This window comes from Callionymus lyra, chromosome 13 (genome assembly GCF_982586985.1).
Source record: "Callionymus lyra chromosome 13, fCalLyr1.hap1.1, whole genome shotgun sequence".
Classification (NCBI taxonomy): Eukaryota; Metazoa; Chordata; class Actinopteri; order Syngnathiformes; family Callionymidae; genus Callionymus; species Callionymus lyra.
The window spans coordinates 9,443,681-9,467,871 of NC_141830.1; the positions used below are offsets into that span (position 1 = coordinate 9,443,681).

The 24,191-nt window shown below is 38.2% G+C and overlaps 1 protein-coding gene across 2 annotated transcripts in view; it reads left to right on the top strand.

Annotated features, from left to right (window-relative positions):
* vps13b (vacuolar protein sorting 13 homolog B) overlaps positions 1-24,191 on the top strand; it is a 304,204-nt gene that overhangs the window by 58,000 nt on the left and 222,013 nt on the right. For both annotated transcript variants that reach the window (XM_087805873.1, XM_087805872.1), the window contains exons 18-19: positions 10,025-10,159; positions 10,615-10,791. In XM_087805873.1, coding sequence (XP_087661999.1) covers positions 10,025-10,159; positions 10,615-10,791 — 312 coding nt within the window. The remainder of the gene's footprint in view (positions 1-10,024; positions 10,160-10,614; positions 10,792-24,191) is intronic.

Below are 24,191 nucleotides of genomic sequence, written 5' to 3' on the forward strand. Positions count from 1 at the left end.
TCCATTGGCCAACATATGTCCGACCTTATTTACTCTGTATATGTCTCCACTATTATTAGCCTTACTGATCCTTTCCCCTTGCATGACAAATTACAAGGGATTGTTGATGATAAATGCAGCTTATTGTGGTCCAAATTTTTCCCTTGACTTTTACAGTGGACAGAAAATTCTACACAACCCTGTCAGGAAGCATAAATGTATTGTATATGAAGATAATACACAATTACGATATGTTTTTATGCTAAACATTTATAGATAAATAAATAGGACGGAGCATTATAAAAGGTCCTTCATCCCAACTGGTGTCAGGATATTTAACTCTCTACTTCAAATATCCTAATGCTAATCCATAGTGTGTTTTTCTTCTCGTGTGTTTTATTTTTATTTTATTTTATTTTATTTTATTTTATTTTATTTTATTTTATTTTATTTTATTTTATTTTATTTTATTTTATTTTATTTTATTTTGTTAATAGTGTTAAATTTCTAATATTGTAAATAATTTGTATATCTTTAAGATCGTTTTATTATTATTTTTTTTATTATCTCTTTTATTATTTATTTTTTCCTTGCACTTTATTTTTTTCAACTGTGCTGTTGTAAAAGTGTGTTTCCCCTCTGGGGATGAATAAACATTTTCTATTCTATTCTATTCTAAATGCAAGTTTGACAAGAGTTACCAGACTTATTTTTTGAGCTGGTTCTACTGACTCGCTTTGTTGGTTTTCTCTTTTTCATCTGTCTATCCATCAAAAATGTTTAGGGAACCCTAATATATACGGGTCCCATATAGTTTTTTTTTATATCGATATGCCCTTTACATTGCTCTGTGATTGAAGCTAAAACAAGAGGCAAACCTTAAAAACCATTCTCGGCTTGTGGTTGGTCGCAAACGTCTGTTTCAGTCAAGCGAGCCCCACAGCGCCGAGTCGTCGTTCCTCTTTGAAGAGGTGAACATGTTGGTTTGTAAGAAAATCTCGGCTTGTCTACTTGTCTCCCTCACGGAGTGACATGAGGGCAGGAAGAAAAGTAGAGAGCAGGAGTCTTATCCCATCCTAACACGACCTATATCTGACATTTAACGCAAGTTGTCAGCATCAGAGAACGGATAAATAACTCTAAAACCAAACTTGAAACTCGACTTGTCAAAGTAAACTTCAATGAGCCACAGACGCTCTTGCTTTTCCTCTGTGCGTATTTTGATTATGTTTTAAGTCAAACCAGACACCGACCTCAGACTTTTTCTTTTTTGCTTTTGTCCTCCCAGAGATTTCTGCTCTTTTTCTGTCACTCACGCTAATAATAGATTCCAGTAACATCGATTTAGAACAGAAGTTTTCTATTTTATTGTGCGTAATCGCACCCAGATCATTGTATATTTTGGGGAAAGTCGACGCATGTTTTAGTGGTTGAATTGTACTCCTTAATTAAATGGCATCGCAAACTTTGTCAAAGCCATTCGTCTTACAAATTGTTACGTGTCGCCCGAACATATTTTTATGAAGTTTCTTATGAAGGAATGTATAAAGGCACATAAAGAATGTTCACTCCCGCCCATATTTTGCAAGAGCTCAAATCGTCTTCAAGTCCTTGGCGAACGATGTTTGGATGAAATCCGTAAGATAATGCCAAGGATTTTCCTTCAAATCTTTTTTTTTTGGAGCGAAAGCTCAATTTTCAATTATTGGACATGTTGGAAAGCACATTTGATCCCTACATATTACGTGGAAACCGAGTAATACATTACCTAACTTTATCTAAATATATATCATCTACTCAGCACTACATGGAGAATGGTGTTGGACATTCTTCTTTTCTCTCTTCTGTTTTAGAAGAATTGAAGGGAAAATTTGATTTCAAGCAAATACCGTATTTTCCGCACTATTAGGCGCACCAGATTATAAGGCGCACCTTCAATGAATGGCCTATTTTAGAACTGTTTTCATAAATGGGGCGCACCGGAAAACATACAGTCAAACGTTTGACTGGGGTTGTGTTATGCATCCACTAGATAAAGCTGTGCTAAAGGGAATGATAACAAAACAGTCCGATAAAGTCAAACTTTATTAAGCGTTCTGACAACTCCGTTCACTTCCATGGTAACGATGTTCAAATGATGCTCAAAAGGCTTCAAGCAGCAGCGCATGAGACTAGTGTTGTGAGCAGAAAATTGTTGAGCGAGCAGCAGAGAAGTTGAGCGCATGTATGACAGCTAGAGCGCCTGTGTATGACATGTTGAACGCACGTGTATGACTGGTTGAGCGCGCAGAAGAGTGATTTTGAGTGTACAAAAACCAAGACACACTCGCTCAAACCGGTGGCGGTAATATCACTCCATAGATGTCCGCCATGATGTGACGTGCGTCGTTAATCCCACCCCGAGATGACGCAATGACGTAATCCCGCCCACGCTGTGTCGGCGCAGAGTCATGAAAGTGTTTGTAAAAAAGTCACCCACCAGGTCATGTTCATATATAAGGCGCTTGGGATTATAAGGTCGTTTTTTGAGAAAATTAAAGGCTTTTAAGTGTGCCTTATAATACAGAAAATCTGGTACTTACTTTGCCCTTTCAACTTTGAATAATCTCATGACGCACATATTTGTGAAAGGCATTGCATCGTGAGGTTCTTGCTAATTTCTCAGCCGTACCACATTGTGGTCATCAAAGACACATGCTAGACCCATCCATCAGATAGAATAGAATAAAAGCGAGTATGTCTGCAGTTTGATTTCCAATCATCCCAATGATATACCGAGTTCAAATACAGTTCCATCTAGACACTAATAAAGAAAAAGCACACTATCTTCCCTTCTGCTGACTGAGGTATTCATGTTCAAGGGCTGGGGATGTCGAAACAGGGAGCCTGGGAAAGATCACAATCCAAAGGACGTTTCTGGTGACAAAGGGAGTGGTTTGGTGTCATTAACTGTGGTTTGCAGTTTCAAGCATCTTTTATAGTGGAACCACAGCGGCATCTCTTCTTGGCTGCGGCTTCTTCGACGGTTCAGAAACGGGCTTTTTCGAATATGTGGGATCGGAATGCAAGTCCTGTCATTCGGAGCTTTTTACAACGCGATTCCAGCGGAAGTACAGTTTTCTCCAAGGACAACCTTTTCTTCAGCTTGTTATGTTTCTCCTCATCACAACCCAAACTTTATATTTTTAGCTCGCCCCGGTATCTTCTCCAACACCCCCTTTCACTTTCAAAGCCCACTGCCGAGGCCCATTAGTGTTGCTCAAATTGCTTCCTCGTGAAGACTCCTTAATTGTGGTAATTCGGTGGCTGAGAGAGAATCGCGGCCACGAAACGAGCCGAAAACATGTGTCACTTCTTCAGAGGGTGAGACAGAAAAACAGGGCAACACCTGGAGGGAATGGAAATCATGAAAATTGGACCCCCAGCCGCTGCAACCACCAACACTTAGGCCCCATCACTGCCTGTAGATCCCCATTTATTGCAACAAGTACCACTTGCTCACGTGACTGCTTACGGTTTTATGTGCGCGAATGCCAAGTTAAACCACTTGTTCTCTCCATGCGGGGGGTTTTTCTTTAACACTTAATGACGTGGATTCTCTTTGTATACAGTTAAACGCGTATCTTTATCTTTCATTCTTTATTGAATCCCTGTGTTACAATAGCAATTTGGTTCGTCTTGTCATGATCGTTTGTGCATTTTCAACCACATTATCCTAGTAGGATGGGTTTGATGCTGAATCCCTTTGTTTATAAATGAATGATTGATTCAAATATTTGCAGTTAATAACTTATTTCACTATTTAATTACTTAAAAGTGTGTCACAAGTGCAATGATGATAAATGTTCCCGTTTTTATTGATGTAGTCTCACCTTATCTTTAGGAATTCTGGAAGTGATATCGCAGAAAAAGGGACTTAATGTCCAGGTTACATTGGAGCTGTGTGTCAGGGTCTGGACCGGAGCCAGCAGACCTCCTGCTCCTACTTACTGCTCCTACTTCAGCCCCTCCTGACATTGGAGACAGTTATTGTTTCTGCATCAGTACTTAATGGTTCAGCTGGCTGCTCACAGTCTACCCGGTTCTTTTTTACCTCTACCTCTTTTTTTTTCGTAGAAGTCATTGCTCCTGTCGGCACTTTGCCAAACTTCCTTACTTTCAGGGAAGTTTAGCTTTTTCCTAATTGTTTGACCTTTTTTGTACAGCTAGTCTGATGCACTGTGTCACAAAACAATTTTTAATATTATATAATGATGTTACTTTTCATATTAGCCTTTTAATTACATTGTTATTATGCTACCAATTTATCAGGAATAATAGGATACTAATCTCACAACATATGTAAATAAAAAAGTGACATTGAGTGATGCATTATTTTTTTTATGTTTATCTTGCATAAACATTTTAAATGAATCACTTTAATAATCACAAAGAAATTCAGATCAAATTTCAGAATTCTATAAACATAGTATTTATTTCCCGTCTATTTTTTTTTATTAGTTATTGTGTGTTTTTTTAAATAAACAATTAGATACATACATTTAAATGTATCAATTTTATAACAAAAATATTAAAATAACAAATTCAAGATAGTATAATATAAAATAATTAACTATAAATACTTCTTTTTCTGAAGTGATGTAAAGTATAATGCTTAAGTTTAGTCTCTTTTATATTGGAAATTCCATTCATAAACTTTAATAATAATTAATATTGTATAATGATGACATTTTTACATTCAACTTTTAAATAATTGTTTTATATTATGCTACCAGTTGAACAAAGTGTATAAATAAAAAGGCGCAAAGTGAGTCCAGTACAAAACTAATAAAAAATTAAATGGAAGATTAAATTTATTTGAACATGATAATTATTTCCTACTTAGTTTTTCTCATTTTTTTAAATTTAAAAAACAAAGAAATGGATAACTTAACAAATTAAATGTACCACTTTAAAAAAACAAACAATGCCAAAAATTGTAATTAAAACCACAAATTCAGGATGGTATACTATAATATAAGTACATTATAATACTGTAATGTTTTATGTCTTTTTATTGCCGATTCCATTATGAACTTTAATATTAATACTAATAAGAATGATTGTATAATGATGCAACATTTTCCTTTAACTTTTGAATTACATTTTTTATTATGATCCAAATTGAACAAGAACTGTCTTACAATGTATCTAAATAAAAATGAGCAAACAGTTATTATTTCTTCCCATTTTTCTTACACACACACATAGTTTATTTTAAGTAAGTAATTCATTTTTATTTGTATAGCGCTGTTCCAGACCAGGGTCACAAAGCGCCTAAACAATCAAAACAATATTCAACAAAGTATATACTTTAAAGGGAAAGATAAAACTGCAACCCAAACAGTATAGTAGCGGATACATATTCTTTTCTTCGACTTGAACTTTGATAAAACTAAAAATAACTATTAAAAACTCCCAAAACAAGACATCTTATGACACGTCACGGTGCTTCACTCACAGACTGACACAGTGGCTACCTAGTGTATAAAAACTTCTCCGTCCACCTACGACTGCTCTCACACATCTCTCCTGTTACACCCCTTTACTACCTCCTCCTTTCCCTTATTCTGCTTTTCTCTCTCTTCATGTTTCCACACTCCATGTTCAGGATGTCAAATCCAGCTGCCCGCTGTTGCCCTCGCAGTGTTTGATGGAGTGCCGTAGCCTCTGGCCCCAAGCTGTGTGTTTATGAACTCCTCGCACCTGCCCTCATTTGACAAATAACAGCACCACACACATCCATTTAACTTCTCATGGAGACCACTCGCACGTCTGGTTGTAATACACACACTAATGTATGACACACTCAAGCCAAACTAAATAACAAAGTTCATGTGGGCAAGCTACCAACCTGTGTGTGTTTCTCTTCCTGCATTCCTCTTTTTTTTTATAGTCCTAACAGCTGGCCAAAACATTGTTAGGAACCCCCCACACACACACCAACTACCACCCCAGCAGGTGCACCGTGGCCTCTTGGACATCCACATGGGCAAGTGTTGTGTGTTGTAGTAATATCCCCTTTTTTTCCATTTATCAAAGAGGCATCTGAGACGCAAACGCCGCCCTCGTGTTCCAGACTGGAATCCAGTTTTTTTTTTTACAATTCATGTGTTTAGGAAGAGAGCTTAAAGACTAGGAAAAGGGAAAAGTCACTAAAATAATCCCTCCTTCAGCGGTTCATTCCATACTCAAACTTAAGTTTTCCATTGTCGCTCGCTCTAAATATAACTTTCTTTCTGTTCCACGTTCTATATCCCGACCCTTGATAAATGCTGAATCATCAAATTGCTGTTCTAACAGTTATTCATTTGCAAGATTTGTTCTTTCTAAATGAAGACAATCGGCAAATAAATTATTAAAATAATTAAATAATTCAACTTGATTGTGTCGGCAAAATGGTAGCACTGTGCTTTTAAATATTGTCTTAATGCTTGTAATTAAAAATATATATATGTCAATTCGAAACATACAGTGAAACTTTCCTGACTCACTCACTTCTTCTCCAAGATACAGTAAGTCCCTCATCCTGACCATGTTTTGAACTTAATACTTTATAAAGTTCTCCCCCTTCTGAAATCTCGGCGAACGAGAGGTTACGAGAGCGCAGTCCATTATGACGTAGGAATGGCTTCACTCCTCCTCCACCCAGCTGTAATCACGACCCGGCTTTGTTTATACAACGAGTCCCTTCGAGGTGGAGACTTCCAATAATTGCTGACGTGTGGTGACAAACCTCGATGCATGACCAAACTACAGCAGAGTGGGAGTGGTTATGGTGAACAAGATTTCATCTCCAGAAAAGTGTTTTCCGTGTACATTTTTCTAATGTAAATATTTAAATGAAAAGAGAGTTTTGTACAAAAAGAAACACACTGATGATACAATAAAGGTCCAAGATTTATAAACATTATCTACCCTTTAACTCGAGTGTCATCTTGAGCTGTTTTTCTTCATGCTTTGATCCAAAACCCTATATTTTGTTGCTTAATGTTTTGTGTATTTTTGTGCAGTTCATTCAGTTTCATCGTAAATTTATAATCAAGCCTGACATCTTGCCGACATTCCTAAAAACGAAATAATAATCTAACTACAACTTCACCTTGAGCACAAAGCTTGCAATGATACAGAGCCATTAGGTTAAGGTGGGCATTTAGTGCCTTCCACCTGGTTACCCCAAGTCACTCGCAGACAGCAGGAGAGGTTTTTCCCCTAATTTGTCTGAATGAGGCCGAGAAAGGAAATCTGTAGTTAAATATTTTCAGCAATTTCCTCCTGCTTTAAATTGCTTCACTTACTGCTCTTGTAATCAACATCCTGTTCTTTCACCTCACTCCGCTTTGTGTTCATTCAGAAGCTGAACCTAAAATTATCCCCAAATTACCTTTTTTTTTCGTATCCTCTCGGGCTATTTATAATGCAGTTTCTTCAGAAAGTTTCTTCTCTCGAGCGCCTTTTATTAAACGAAGCGGGATTTATTTTAAGAAGCCCTATCAGAAGATGTGATGTCAGAATTGAAGGTGATTATTTTGGACAGTTCTAGCTTCACTGGAAGAATGTTGCATGTGATAAATGAATCCCTTTCTCCCCTCAACAGGCGGTTTGGCACGTTACTCCCCAAACTGTAATATCTTTAAGCCATCTCGCAATCCCGCTCGCCTTCGTTACGAGGTCAAACTCCATTCTCGCCATAGAAATAACATTGACACATCATAATGATGAATATGTAATCCTCTTTCCTCGGCCACAGCGAGATCGCTCTCCGTTTGGAAAGATGGCAGATGAAACTATATTCCACTGTTGGAGAGATTAAGATACATAATCTTTGAGTGAGGAGTACTTGAGAACAGTGTGATGTAATTGTGTTGTTGGCCCGAGTGGTAGTTGACACTAAGCTGGACTGACTATATTGGATATTGTCTAGGAAATATATATCCTTTATATTGGCCTATTACTCATAGTTACGGTCCAAGTTACCTACTTCACTCAACTGTGGATTTACTGTAGTGTAGTGTAGCGGAGTGAGTTCATCTCGAGACTGTACTACTCGCGTTGCTCGACAACCTCTCTAACAAAATGTGTTTTATGGTTAACAAGGGTTTAGTGTTTCACGAAAAAGACACTGATCTTATTATGAAGCAATATTTGGACCTGCTGCCATCCAGAGCAAGATGTTTGTGTGTTGGAAGTATTAAGAGTTGGAATATAGATACTTGTAGTTCTCCAATAACTGCATCAAGGGGAAATAAAATGGACTCTTTAACAAAGCAAAAACGAATTTCTTGAGGATGTATAAATCTGTTGCAAAATCTTTTGGATATTATAGCTTTTAAAATAGTTATTTTATAATGTATATCTATAAAGGGTACCTGGCTCACCTTGGTTCTCTTACTGGTGCTACTAGGGTCCTACAAAGTAAGTAGCTAAGCGCCTTTCTAGACCAGGGTCACGAAGCGCTTTAACAATCAAAAACAATACACAGTTAAAATATATACTTTAAAAGGCCAAGATACATAAGACAAACACAGGAGTCCCAGAAAATCAGGGAAAAGCCTGCATGAATAAAAATGTCTTAAGATGTTTCTTGAAGGAGTCATTAGATCATCAAACACAGAGGGAGAGGAAGATCGTTCCAAAGCTTAGGAGCAACAAGGATGTCTCTCCTCTGGTCCTGAACCGTGTGCGAGGAACCATATGCAGATTCTAATCCACAGACCTAAGGCTGGATCAGATCAGTGATGTAAGGAGGTCTGACCATGAATAGATCTGAAAATAAGAACCAGAATTTTAAAATGTATTCTGATATTTCTGGCATTTATTTTCCTGAATGAAACTGGCAGCCAATGCAGAGTTTTAAGGTTCGGAGAAATGTAAGTTCTTCTACTAGAGCGAGTCAGAATTCTGGCTGCAGAGTTTTGTATCAACTGCAGGCGAGACAGATCCTTCTTGTTCAGACATGAAAATAAACTGTTACAATAGTCTATTTATTTTTTTTACTAATTTTTACTTTTTGGCCTTGTATGTCCACAAAGACCAGAAAGTCCTAACTATTCCCTTAAAGTCATAATTAAACGAAATATAAAAAAAATCTTATTTTATACTCACCCTTATGTCGACTAAGGGTTGGGATTGTTTTCAGTCTAATCTGTTCATTTTTAATAGTTCTAGACAAAAATCCAGTACATTTTAATGTAGCGACTGATGCTTGGTGGTCATTTTTTTTGTATCTTTGTCACAAAAGACAAACTTATAAACATCCAAATACCTCCATACTGCTCATCTAGAACAGTCTAGTGTGTACATCTAGCTGGACTACGTCCTGTATGTACTGCTTGTCATTCTTTCAATTTCAACTTAAGACAAGGTTAAAAATATAGACTTGTTTTAAGTTTTTTTCGAGCAATTTCTAATGTAGAGAATGCAATACAAGATGTATGTGAGGTTTTTCTTTTTGGACGAAGACGAGGACAACTGAGCTCCAGTCCCTACTTTAAAATGAACATACAATTTCTCCTATAACTCTAAAAAGGAACTTGTATGCTGAAAATAATACCCTTAGTCGAGGGTGATTTAGAATTGTGGGTGATTTATCACTTTAATATTAGTGCTACAGTAGCGTGACTTTTCTTGGTTTCATTCGACGGGCGAGTCCTCCCAACGTTTTTTGTATTTTACAAATATTGGTATTTTACAATAATCTCCGGGCAACGTCGTTGACTTCAGACAGTGAAAAGTATACATTGATTAATTCTAAAATATTTTTAATAGATACTGAGGTGAGGCTCCAAAATATAAAACAGCCACATCCGTTTTTTAAACTTCCCTCAGAACTACCGTGGAAGTTTCATAATACATTTTGGTTAAGTATTGGGTCAAGATCAATTCAAGGCCAGTCAAGTGTTTAATGAAGCCACAGCAGTGGCGGTTAAACCTGTCAGACTGCACTTCATTTTCTCCCCTTTTTTCTCCCCCCACATCCCTCCATCCCCCCTTTTTTTTTAATTAGGTGTGAAATCTCCAGGCCCGTCACCAACTCTTGAGGGCTCGATCCAAAACCTGGAGCTGAAGTACTGCAGCCGTGCTACGGTGAAATGCGCCGCAGGAACCGTGGGAGCTGTAAAAGTGTGTGCCAGGACCCCAGGTGTGTGCAGCTGTGCCCTGTTAAAACTTTACTGCCTGGGTAGAAGGGGGGAGACTCAGGCCAACAGGTCTTCTTTTAAACATGCATTTTTCGCTCTGTATCCCACCTTTTTTTCATTATTATGTCAAATATTTTCCATAACTTTTTCTGTTTATCACCGCCGTAAACGATGGCATTAAATGTTTTGTTGTTATTCGGGGAGGGAAATTATAGGGTAGTACACGAAGGTAAATCTGGAATACTAGGGATATATTCGTTTCCTGTTATTGTCTAGACTAACATCTCGCCTCATCTTTTATGTAGGCTTCTAAGGTGAGGTTAGACAGCTCTTGATCTGAACCCATAATATGTGGGAGGAATGTAATCTGTCACAGATTATTTTTTTTACTGCTTGTCCATGTAAACAGTTGCTTTCTCTCGTAAATTCGTTTGAAGCTCATATCCTTGTCTGTCAGGTTCAAGCGAGGGTGTCAAGGAGAAGCTGGTTCCTCTCATCCAAGGCCCGTCCGACACCAAAGAGCTGCACATGAGCCGGTGGCTGAACGAGAGCCGGAAACCAGAATCCCTTCTCGCTCCGGACCTCATGGCGTTTTCTGTCCAGGTGCCACAGCTGGGAGACTGCCGGAATTCAGGTAAAGAACATTTCTCCACCGAATTTTAGATGGTTATCTAGTAAAAATCCTGCTTTCCAGTGAGACCAGACATTTTTAAAGTGTGTACTGGGCGGTCAGTCGCAGTTTACCGTCTCAAAAGACTGCGATATTCAAGATTAGATTAAGATTAAATTATGAAACACAAGCTTTTTCATGACATAAGTCAAACTAAAACATCACAAAGTGTCGAAGCTAATTCCTAAACAGTGCTTCCTGTCTGTCCGTAAATAAATCTCAACTTGAACTGGTTAAAAAGAATCTTTACTTATCTTGATCTTTAAAATATATACTTTATTGAATATTGTTTTGATTGTTTAAGCGCTTTGTGACCCTGGTCTGGAAAAGCGCTATACAATTAAAAATGACTTACTTTTTATATAACATCTGACTGAGACGATGTAGCTTTTCATGTTTTCTACGTTTTTACGTCATAGAATTTGATCATCTTTAAAAGAAATTTGGACACCTGAGGCAAGATGTTCGTGATTTTTAAAACAAAAAAATCAAGTCAAAACAAAAATAAACACTGAATTTCTACACATTTGCAATAGCGATCAAACCTCCGTAACATGAAGTTTCGCGATTTTCATTTTCCCGTGGACGATGGTCGTGTTTGAAAGCCATTTTATTGCACCGAAGCTTTGGCTCATAAACCTGTTACTCTATATACTTTTTGAATATAAAAACGTGATCTGAACAGAAACCAGAAGACACCGTAAGAGCGAGAGGATGACGGTGAAAGGGAGGCGGAGGATTGATTACCAGAAGCACTGTATATATCTTCAGCAGATGTGTAGCAGTGGTGGCCTGCAATCCTTCTCCTCGCTGCCACTGTGGCTTCTTTTCTTCCTTCTTTCTCTTGAAACACTGTCTTTAAAGTCTGATTTCTTTCTTTGAGACATGCGCACGTGCACGTGCACACACAAATACGTGCTCGCGAGTGAACGACATGAGCTTGCAGTTGCAGGTTTTCAGAAATCGTTTACATATGAAGTTAGAGATGGTTATGTTTTATGAAGTAGATTTTTTAAAGCCACAAAAGTTTTTGATTGTTTCCTCCTTTCACTATAATTGTCTTAAACCTCTTTTACCTCGTATCCTTCTTCTCTTGTCTGTTGTTTTTTCTCTGATGCAGACCCAAATTACAGCAGTCTTTTCACTGAATCTTGACTGTTTATCTAATTTTATACAATATTTTTTCATCATCATGCTAAAATTTCTCCAACCAACGCGTTTTTTTTTCCCCCGTTCATTTTTTTCTTTACATGACAAAACATTTTATTTGTCATGAAAAAATGGTATAGTTTTGATTGTCCATGTTTTTTAATGTATATTATAAATCATAAAATAATTCTACATTTAACTCATTAAACTCTAGTCTTTTCCTCTATCATTTTCTCTCCAGTACATCAATCCATGACAGTTAAAAAAGTTTATATCAGATTCAGAAACTTTTTATTGCCAGTATTGTAAACACAACATAGGATTTTTATTGCGGGTGTCAGTACAGAATAAAAGAATGAAACAAGATAAAACACAATAACACAGAGAGTATTATTGTGTCCTCCTCTTTTCTCGCTGTACTCTCCTCTTTTCTCTGACTTTATCCTCCCTCCCTCACTCTATTCTCCATCCATCTGTGTATCCCACTGATCTGTTTTTCTTCATTTTCTCCATTATAGTCCTACTTAAAACTGTAAAGTGTCTTGACTTTAAATCAAATTGAATTGAAAAACTGGCGTCCTGTCCAGACTGAAAGCGGTATTTCTCCAAAATAATTCCTGTTTCCTTTTAATCCGTTCATCATATTGACCACAAACCTTTCTTCACTTGCTGCTTTATCAAGGACGAGCCACAATATTCTCATTTGTCAAGATTAAAAAACAAACTAGAAACTGTGCTCCGTGTGTCCTCTAAACCCATATCAAAGTTGAGATAAGTGTGGCCCTTATCTTGAACTAATGCTCTACTTAACTCCTGTGTTGTTCTCAGTATTATCTTGATCTTTAAAGTATATACTTTTTTGAGTATTGTTTTGATTGTTTAAGCGCTTTGTGACCCTGGTCTAGAAAAGCGCTATATAAATAAATATTACTTACTTACTTACTTACTTACTTACTTACTTATTGTAGTGCTCTTTGTAATGTGTGTTCAAGGCACATTGAAGGCCAGTGTGGAAGAAAAATACTTACGGTTATGCAGTTTTAGTTTTGTTTTTTTCGGTCACATATCAGTCTCGGTTTTGTTTCTGTAAATACAATAATTTTATTGTTTGTTTCTAATCCAAGAATAGGATCACTGAGGTGACATAAATGTTCATTTGTTACATTTCTAAATGTCTAATATTGTCATACATAATTCTGAATATTGATGAATTTGGATCACCCCCCCCCACCTCCCCCACCTCCCCTGCTAAAGCTAAAATAAATGGGATTATTTTTAAACTGCTGTGTAAACATTCATTTACGGTTAGGAATTTTGGTTGGATGTCATTCATATGAGATACTCATGAGACAACTTGATCTGTGGCCAGTGGTGTGTTCTGGTCCAAAATGTTTCTCCTCCACTCTAGACTGTCACTGTTGATTGATGGGAAGGAATAAGGGGGACTTGGACAAGACCCATGTGAAGGAGGAGAAGGCCAGAGGGCGTGTGAGGAGCTGTGGTTTTTGTTGAACTAAAGGGCGAGCGGCAGCCCGCAGGTGTTCCCCCCCCTTCCACCGCCGCCGCCCCCTCTTTCCTACACTGGCCACAGAGACTAAGGCCAGAGGAGGAGGGTCCGCTGGATCGGGTGTGCTTTATGATCAGGCAGAAGACGAAAGGGAGCAAGAGTGAGTGAGGGTTAGCATGTGTTTTCCCCAGGCACGCCAGCAGCTGCGAGACAATGATTTATGCTTTTCTCAGAACTCTGGGATCTCAAAATGCTACATTTAATCAAGCAAACCGAGAGCAGAGTGAAAGTTAAAGATGTTCCCCATCAAGCGCCGTCGTTTTCATCATTTTAACCAAACCAAAGGTAACTGTGGGAATAGATGGACATTCACAGAGCGAATATGTTTTGATTTTATGAGCACAGTTGGAGCTTTTTTTATACTGTTTACTTTACTTTGATTTAATGGTATCTTGTGATTTTTCTCAAGCAAATATTTGATGCTTAGTAATGTATGGCCAAGATAAGGTTATAGAAGTTATAGAAGCATCTGGGTTGATTTAAGTGCATGTTTAATATCCTTGTGTTGCTGATAATCTCTCACCGTAATCCCACGATCAATATCTTGTAGTTCTGATCACTTTGAATGACAGAAGAAGAAATAAAGGGTAAATCATATGTTCACAATGAAAATGTGTCTCATATGCCCATTTAAAATATTTTGGGTTTATTATAGGAGTTGAATATGTGGGTAATCCTGAGCTTTATATGGACATTTATTGCATTTTTTTTTAACCTTCCTAGAAACCTTTTTTTTTTTTTTACTGAGGCCAGTATCTTCTTTAAATTGTCTTCATTTATTTTTTAACATTTGCTTGTTCCTAATGTTAAACTAATGACCTATTCGATAATGTTGTTTATTTGTTGTCATCACATTTCGTCTTGTATAAAAGTGGGGTCTTAAGTCTTAATGAATATTTAAAGGAACACATATCTCTCTCATCTAAAAAAAAAAGAACATACATTCGATATATTTTATATACTGTATAATATCTTGTAATATGGCTCTTCATGATCATTTTAGTTTTTTATTTAATCAATTAATGAGTAATTCATTCAACTTTTAATATTGAATTTCCTCATCTTATTGTGTAGCCGTGTCATCACTAATACCCCAAACACCTACTAATGCTAATCCAGCCATCAGAGAAATGACAAACCTCAGATTTGCCGATTGAAGCCCAGTAATCCAAATACAGTCGGACTTTAACAGCTAGAAGCTCAAGGAAATCCTGATTATTTAGCGGAGGAAGTGATATCCTGAAGGATGACTCAATTTAGTGATAGGTACATTTTCTTAAGGGTTATGAAACACAAGCCAAAGATGAATAAAACTAGACTAAATATGCCATTTAAATTGTCGATTAACATACAAGCTATGGTTGAATTCCCTGATACATCTCTGGTCATTAAAGAATTCCAGTTAATTTGAAACATTTCGTTGCCGAGCTCTACATGTTGCCACCGACGAAATGTATCTCGTAAACCAGGATAAATGAGTCTTCCACAACCGAGTTGAAGGTTCAAATCCTGGGGAGCCCCCCGGCTGTAATGACAGCGGCTGTGGAAAAAAGGCAGCACCTGACTTTGATCTGACCATTTCATCGACGACACCGGTGAAAGTGCACATGCACTTTGAAGCACGCATGCATTGAAACAAGCTGCACGCACACCCTCGCTCCTGAAACATTATCCATTCAATGGGTTGCGTCTTAGATGAGGTGTGAATTTTGGGAATTCCCTTGATAGCCTCCTTCATTACATTCTTTCAAAGGCTCTTAGTACTTTCATATGTCCATCTATCATGCTCTTTTCCACTCTTGTGCATGTGTTCCCTCACTCTATTGAGTGTTAAATCAACAGTCTGGCTTTGTCTCAGGGCTGCGGAAAGATGACTTTAAGCTGCTGACTTGAGCCCGCTCCGGCTAATAAACGGACCCAGAACAAAAGATAAGGGCCTCGTTTACAACGCCACGAAGTGAGGATGAATCGGGACACTTGAAATAATCCACAAAAAAAAAAAAAATCTAGACAAGGTAGGATTCTTCATAGAATATCTAAATCATTCATCATCGCCGCTGTTTGTAATCATCTTCATGCGAGACCTTCACGTTATCTCTGTCCCGATGCAAGAAAGAAGAGATTAGACCCGGGGACCCCACTCAGTGGGATATTGAGGTCAATCACAGCCCATTACTGGAGCTGTTCATCTGTGAAGTGTTGGGCTACTTAGGCCACTCTCACAGTGCTTAAGACCTGGCTGAAGTGTGAGGCGAGGGCTGGAGATTGGTGACAACGTTAGAGAGGGATAAAAGGTTGATACTAAAGCTAAAGTCTGGCATCAGTTGGAGCGTGACTTTGTCTGGATCTGCTTTAGGGTGATTATCTCCCTTTCAATCAGTTACTGATCAAAAAGCTGTTAACACGGGACCGACCACAGCAGCGTTATCCAAGATGATAGACAAATATTTTTAGGGGGATATTAACCAATTTTTTTTAACTTATTAAGTGAGATGAAAACATTGTATACTTTCCTTGATTTTTCTGGAACTCCTGTGTATGACTCGGTGTTATCTTGACCTTTAAATTATATATTTTATTGAGTATTATTTTGATTCTAGCGCTTTGTGACCCTGGTCTGGAAAAGCGTGATATAAATACAAATTACTTACTTACTTACTTCATTGACAACTTGTATTCATTGTTTTGTTCTGCTCAACAACATTTCAATGACATTTATTAATCATTAAAAAGTTAATTTTATTTTTAATTAATGAACCTTTTGTTTTTATTTCAAAACGATGGCCTTCTCTTTGGGGAAAGCCTAAATTAAAGCAATGACATCAGACTTTTGGAGGTTTTTAATGCATTCAAAACTACAAGATTTAAAAAAGAAATGGACATACAAATGTAATATTTCAGCCTGCTGTGTTTCACTAATGTTAAATAATGGTCTTTAGAATTCTTATTAATAACAGTTTGCCAGTGCGTTGGCAGACAGGCGTCTGAAGGGGGCACACGATAAAAACAATCCTTCAACTGATCGTTAACCCTCAAAGGACCATTGATGAAATGCACAGCTTTGAAATGAAAGAGTGGTCATTAGAACAGGTCAAGTCCCCGCTTCCAATAAAGGGCGGTTGACTTAAAGCTTTAGAAATCGCTAAGTTAACCACAGATTAAAGTCCAGATACACAGAGTATTAGCAGCGTACACATCTCTCCATCCACTCTTCATGCTGAGCCTGTGTGAATTTAGTCTTTGTGGTCTAATAGCTGCTAAGAAACCACCACGGAGGAAAAGCCACAATCGAATGAGATTTTATTTGGGGGCCAAGAAACACAAGAAATGGACGTTAGACCAGTGGAAATGTGTGCTTTGGTCTGATGAGTCAGAGATGTCAAGCACTAGCTCTAGCCCTTCTGGCCTCGACACTGCGGTCCATCTCATCCCAGACCTTGCCCTTTTCGTGGACGGCTGAATGAGATGAACTTATCCTCAGCTGCAGAGGTGGCTCTTGAGTTTCTGCGTGTGAATTTGTTTTTGTATTGGCTCTTTATCTTAGTGCCTCATAGGTTCAGGACTACACTTTTAGAGTCTCAGTTCTAGGGTTCTTAAAGTAATGAAGGACTTTAATTTGCCTTAACTATCTGTCCGTCCGTCTGTCTGTCTGTCCATCCACACAATACACAATTCTACACATAAAAGTAGTGCAGAACTGGGCACATGCAACCCTTTGACTGTATTTATGCGGCCCTCATAATGTCAAAGTTTGATCATGTATAAATGGTTCTAATGCATTAACAATTTTCATTTACATTTTCACACATATATATACTTGTTCCCTCCTTTCTTCTGTGCAATTTTTACAGTATATATTAATCCCTCAAAAAACCCCTCATATATACAAGAATAAAATTACAGCTTATTTAGACGAATGTCCTTTTTTAGGGGGGGATTTTTTCCTCTTTCTTTTTGCTTGAAGGCCCCTAACAACATTCACAGAATTTAATGTGGCCCTTGAAGAATTATAATTGCCCGCCCCTGAACCAGGGGCTCAGGGAGTTTCATGTTTGGGTGAGTGAATCTTCTTTGTAGGATCGTGAAGAATGCTTTTAAAGACATGGATATCCAGCGATACAAAAAAACGATACCGTTTTGTACAGCAAAACATATTATTTTAAAATTTTGGTTTTGAGATTAATTGCCAAACCACCACTGTTCCCGGTACAGCCCTGGGGCCATCCTTAAAAAACAACACCACATTTGGAAGAGATTTAAGTCTAACAGATTTTAGACAATGACGTGTTATAACACTGCAGTGGTGTTTCTTGCATGTCTGGTTTTTTTCCTGTTGTGGGTGGAGGAGATACATGCCCTTGGCTCCTCAACAGCTGGAGAGCGTGGATCTCGCTTGTCAGCTACTGGGTGTAATTCAACTCCCATGGCTCCCTGATTCAATTCCCCACAAAGGTGTAATTTACTATAATATGCGTCGGTGAGGTAGTCCGTAAAGAACCCCTGACACCCGTCCAACAAAACGTACCCCACCCCTGATTTCTGTATTCTCACATCATTCCAGCATGAGCAGGTTCTAGGAAGGAGCGGGTGGGGGGGGGGGAGATAAGAGGTATTTGTCTCTCTTCAGTGCAGTGTTGGCTAATTTGGACTATGGTAATCCTTGTTCACTTTGTCCAGCTTTTGGGTTAAGTAGCAGAGCGGGAAGAGGTCAATTTAGTTAACCTCATCCAATTGACTGTTGTCGCTGGATCAAAGGTCAGAACATTCTGCGCAGCTAGATCACACGACACAATCAACACACTTCGCCTCCCTGGAACTTTTTCTAGGGGTTTCAATTTGCCAAAAAAAAGTCTCTCACACAAAGCCAAGCATTTGTTTTCTGATCCCTTTTAACCCCCGAATGTTCATAGATACAGAGACCACGAGACAGCGTTTTTTAGTGACAAAGTCAAATATTAATTTGTTGGTTCATCACACCTCAAGAGTTTATCATTGTCAGCCTCTCCTCTCGGGGGGGGGGGGAGCTTCTGTCTTTCATCTTTTCGTTATTTGTGTTCCAAGCAAGATCAAAAAACCACCAAGTTATTAGAAGCTGGTTACTGATTCATGTCACACACCCTGACAGGAGTTGAGAGGATACCGACCCGGTCTCTCGGTCTCGGCGGAGAAGAAGAACCGCCGGAGTGACGTGCCGGTAGCCGAACTAATATGCGACTGCATGCTCGAGTACCCGTCGGGGAAAAATACGTGGTGGGCATGGGAGCCAATTAGATTCTTCACAGCTGAGCTGCCACAGCGTAACCCCTCCATCTCCCTTTTTGCCCTCCTCTTGTCTCGTCTCCCATTCCTCCCACACTCCACCTCTTCTTTCACACACTTTCTCAGGCTGTACCATTACCCAGATCTAAGCGATATATCCGTATATATATCCGTAAACAAGCGCCTGCATTTAACATCTTCCAGCAACAGTTTAATTACTGGCAGGTCCTTTTTTTTTTGTCCTGCAAATGTTCTTTAAGGTTAGATTTTCTTTGGACCCCCTTCACATGTAGCTGGTATTTTTCGAAACTGTGGTTTGGCCCGCGGACGGTGGCGGCGGTGAGAGAGGTTTTCTCACAGGTCTCACCAAATCAAAATGAGATTAATTAAAAGAATCAGCCCAAGGAAGCGAAGCAAGGCGGGGGGAGAGATGTGTGGAATGTGACACGGCCCACTCTAACGTACAATTATCCTATAAACTTGGCTTATATTCACACACGTCACTGACACACACCGAGAGGCTTTTCAATAGTACCAATTACAGAGCGTTTGGACTTTTTTCAGGTTTAGGTCATGTGAAGAACTCCGCGGTGCCTGATCTAACGTGGAGCGTGGTTTGGCATCGTGGGTTTTTTTTTCTTCTAGGTTAAATAAGGTTTTTGTTTTCACCATCTAAGGTGTTCTTCTTACGTCCTTGGGATTGAATAATGAGTTAAATATGTTGGCATTATCAATTTAACTTACCTCAACTCAGCTTTTACGCTTTCATCTTGATGTTTTCGTGATCGAAGTGAGCACAAACCCACACCCTTTAGCTTTGTTATTTGTCTGTGATTTAGAGTTGTCAGTGTTGCTCAGACCATGTCCAGACCCCAGCGCTGGTCTTCTTCCCCCTTTACACCCTCCACCCTTCTCAACAATGTTCACCTCGCTCATAAAGTTCCCCACTGATTCCAGCCCCGTTCCTTTTTCTTTTTTTTTTTTTTTCACCCCACTTAACCTTCATTAACTCTCCTGCCAGGTTGGGCAAGAATGTTAATGGAAGCTGTCAATGGGAACAGATCTGGGAAGTGATTGGAAGCTCCTTCACGAGCAACCTCTTGTGACAGGGGTGCTGCCCCGTGTGGAGTTATGGTTCCTCAGGTGTGGGGGTACCTTGTTATCTCCCGTACTTTGAACCTCTAGTATGAATCTGTATAATAATAAAAAATGTAAAAAAAGCTTTTTTTTTTTACACTTGTTACTGTAAAGAAGAATATTGTAGAGAAAAAACATTGTATTTCAGATTTTATCTTATTTAATTTAAGGTATGGTTCCCCCAAAAATTCAAATTTTATTTTCTACTCAGTCGACTCGTCAGGATTATTTTCAGAGTGACTCATTTCTTCTTAGAGTTATAGGCAAAAATGTATGTTCATTTTAAGGTAGCGTCTGGAGCTCAGTTGTCTTAGTCTAAAAAACGTCGAAATACCTCCATTCTGCACGTCTGTAACGTCCATCTTGTATAAAGACTCGACATTAAGAATTGTTCCAGAAAAACGTAAGTCTTTTTAAGCCATTCAAGTGTCAACACTGGGAGCGCTCGCGATATTTACCTGGAGTACTTCCTGCCCGTGGAACAATTCCTGGATGTACACGAGCAGTATGGAATTATTTCGATGTTTTAAAGTGTGTATTTTTGGAAAAAGATGAAAACAAACTCCAGTCGCTAAATGAATATGAATTTTGTTTTTGGCCTATAACTTTAAAAAGAAACGGATTACTTTAAAAATAATCCAAACCTTCAGTCAACATGAGGCCGAGCAGAAAATGAATGAATTTTGAGTAAACTATCACTTAAGGTGTGGAGAACGTTCGCTATTGGTTACAGCTCAACAGTTTTCACAGTTTTAGATCATCAGAAAATTAACCCTAACCCTTATGAATCAACTTTTTTTTCCCCAAATAGAATTTTCCTTTCTTCAGTTGAATGAACTCTGTCCACGTGCTAGGGTTACCGCCGCCCTCCGCTTCTCTCAGGCTCGTATTTTCACAAGAGGAGGTCAATACCCCCTGAACCCCCAAAGGTTGTCCTGTCACGAATCATAAACAGACTCTTGACATTGAAATCTCTGCGCGACCCCGAAAAACAGGGAGCGAATCGGGAATGAAATGGAGACTGACTGGCCTAGCAAAACAATCATCTGAGAAATTAATAAGGAAAACACTTTTGCCATGAAATAGGATCTGGTGTTTTGAAAGCTGTGGCTAATGTGTTCCTGTGCCCACTGTGTGTATTAGCCTAATCAGCTTTCAGAGTGTACAAACGCTCTGGAATGAGGCGAAGATTTAACATCAAACCTGGAGGCTACATCCTTGCTTCTGTGAGACTGATCCCCACAGCTAAGGTGCAGACTTTGCTCGTGGGGGCCTCAGACCTCAAAGACCCCTGTCAAGTACATGGTTGACAGCACCATTAGAGCCCGGTTTCTCTGGTATGTCTGGGAAAAGTCCGTCAAGAAGTTGTACGATTTTTCTACGACTTGGAAACTCATTTTTTTATTTGTTGACAAGCAAAGGGAAACATTGTATGGCCGAAAGAATGTCCAGAATAGTTGAAATAAAGTGAATTCACTGAGTTTTATGAAACATTTTTTCTACAAAAATGAAACAGGAGTTTTTCTGCTATGAAGTAGTGACTCATGGAGGGTGAAACCTGGTGTAAACCTTTTTATTTAGAAGGATTAATTCAACCCGCTGCACCCAATTTGTCCGATTCTAGGCGAGATAAAAGCATAGTGTTTAGGCTCTTGTTGTCCAAATGTGCCTTTGCTTCTACATATATAACTTGGTAATGCACACTCGCGCCCTACTTTAAACTCCTACAGGTGGTATGAGTTTCTAAAGTGCTCCTGTTGGATAAAGTGGCAGCAATTACTTTGAAAAAATGTGTTTTAAATAAACAAAAAGAGAATGGATTCAACACATATTTTAAAGGTGGTGCCTTTTTATTGCATTCATTGTTTTTGGTTTTCAACCCCACAAATCTCATATATCTTGAAAAATACATACATATATATATGTATATATATATATATATATACTTTTTTATAATAACTTAGAATCATTACCCAAGTTATACTTACGGTATGGCAGTAGAAATGGCATCGCAATGACTCTAAAAGCTGTGAAGTTTCTAATTTAAAATTTAAAAAATAATAATTAAAAAAAAAAAAATTTAACTTCCATTGTTATAAAGTTGTTTTTCACCTCCTACATTAATTTCAGTTGAATACATTATAAATTATATTGCTTGGTTGGGAGTTAAAGGTATCAAATAAATACAAGATAAATAAAAACATGTTACTCTATTTACCCTTCTTTTTTTTACCATTAGGGAACTGTAATTAAATTTGCTCAAATCTGTATGTTTTTATTGTTGGTGTAAAGTTTGCACAAGGTTTCAAACTCTCAACCTTTGAAGAAGAGAACAAAAAAAAAAAAAGAAATCTCCTGTGCTTATTGTGGCTACAATTGTTTGGGTGGAAAAAAAACACCCTGAGTTAATTCTTTTGAAATGCTTTTGTGGATGAAGGTTGAACCCATTCTGGTGACAATTTAAGTGCAGTGTAATTTAGAAATATGACCGTGTTGCTGTATTACTCACAGACACTCTGTTCTCTCACCCTGATATATATCAACACGTTGATGTAATTCTCATTTTCCCTCTGATTAATCGCCACTCGTCCTGACTGGTGCATTGTCCCCTTTGTGTGCTTTGCATATTTCTCATATGCTGTCAGCCTACCACTGCATACAAATCACTGGAATTCAAAAGAAGTCTTTTATCTGCGAAGGCATGCGCTATGTTCTGTTGTGGTAGACGAATCTTGGATTGAATACGCCGCTCGACAACAACACCACCAGGCTCTGGGCCGCCCGTGCATATGTGAGCACTTTCCCTCGGTTTCCAAGTTTAAATTGTGTTTCGCTCTCGGGGTTCGGGGCTTTTTTTTTCCGTAAAGTTCTATATTGTTACAGGATCATAAACTCACCCTTTCATCTCCATTATATTTTTTTGACCGACGGGCTTCTTGCCTGTACGAGACAAGCCCTTCGCTTAATAGGCGAAGCAGCAAAGAGACGTGTGACAATCCTAAGAAGGTGGAAGGTCTCTTTAGTGAACTAATAAGCCTGGCTAATCTGTAAGCCCTGTGATGGCCAACACTCTCCCACCACCTCTGCCACCTCCAATGTGTTGGCGACTGGCGTTTTTCAGAGCCCGCGGGCTCCCGGATCCCTTTCTGAGCCCCCGGACCAGTCAGTCAGTCGCCGTGTCAGACCGAATCTGCCCAGCTCGCCGGTTCCGTTTAAGGACCTCTTTAATGCTGCTTGATTAAGGTGTCAAAGGTCACGCCATCGTGCTTTTTTTCCTCGACATGTCGGGCGTGGATTTGGGTGAGATGAAGGAGCTGTGAGATTGGAGAGAGAGAGAGAGGGGTGAGGAGGGGGGGTGGCTTTATAATAAGTCCTTATCACGAGAATCGTAAAACCTTCAATACAGACTCGTACAAACAAACTCCCGCGACACAACAGTTGATTTTAACACCATTCATCCCAATTAAATTTAATCACAACAAGTGTTTTTACACTTCTGTTTGTTTATTTACTCTTTTCTGCCTTTTTTTTTTTAGCTAATAAGACGTTTTTATTTGTTCAGGCTTTTCCTTGATTTTCTGGAACTCCTGTTGTGTTATCAGTTTTATCTTGATCTTTAAAGTATATACTTTATTGAATATTGTTTTGATTGTTTAAGCGCTTTGTGACCCTTGTCTGGAAAAGCGCTATACAAATACAAATTATTTACTTACTTACTTACTTACTTCTACTAAGTATTACTTCATGGGTTCATTAAAGGGTAATTGGGAAAATATTTTTACATTTTAACCAGATGTTGACTTGAGAAAATATAAATTATTCATTTTGCATTTGATTAAATACAAGAAATTATGTTGTTGTTGTGAAAATTAACTGAAAATAAATTTAGAGCAAACCTGTGTGTGAAAAAGTTATTTAGTTTTAGAGAAGACAACATTATTTTGCTTCATAATAAAAATGTTTTATTTTTCAGCTCCTCCATGCAAAGCAGTTGAATTAATTCATATCAAAATAACTTATTACTATACATTTTTTAATTCATTTTTTTCTCACACAATGACAATATTTACATTATTAACATGCTTCTGGTTTCTGTATGTTAATACAGGATACTCTTCTTTCTCTCACTGCAATTGTATATTGTTTTCTTTATCAGTTAAATCTCTGGGGTAAAATGCTGTAAAAAAAAAAAAAAAATACCGTTTTAAATACTATTTATTTGAAGTCAAGTCAAGTTCTTTTATTGTCAAAT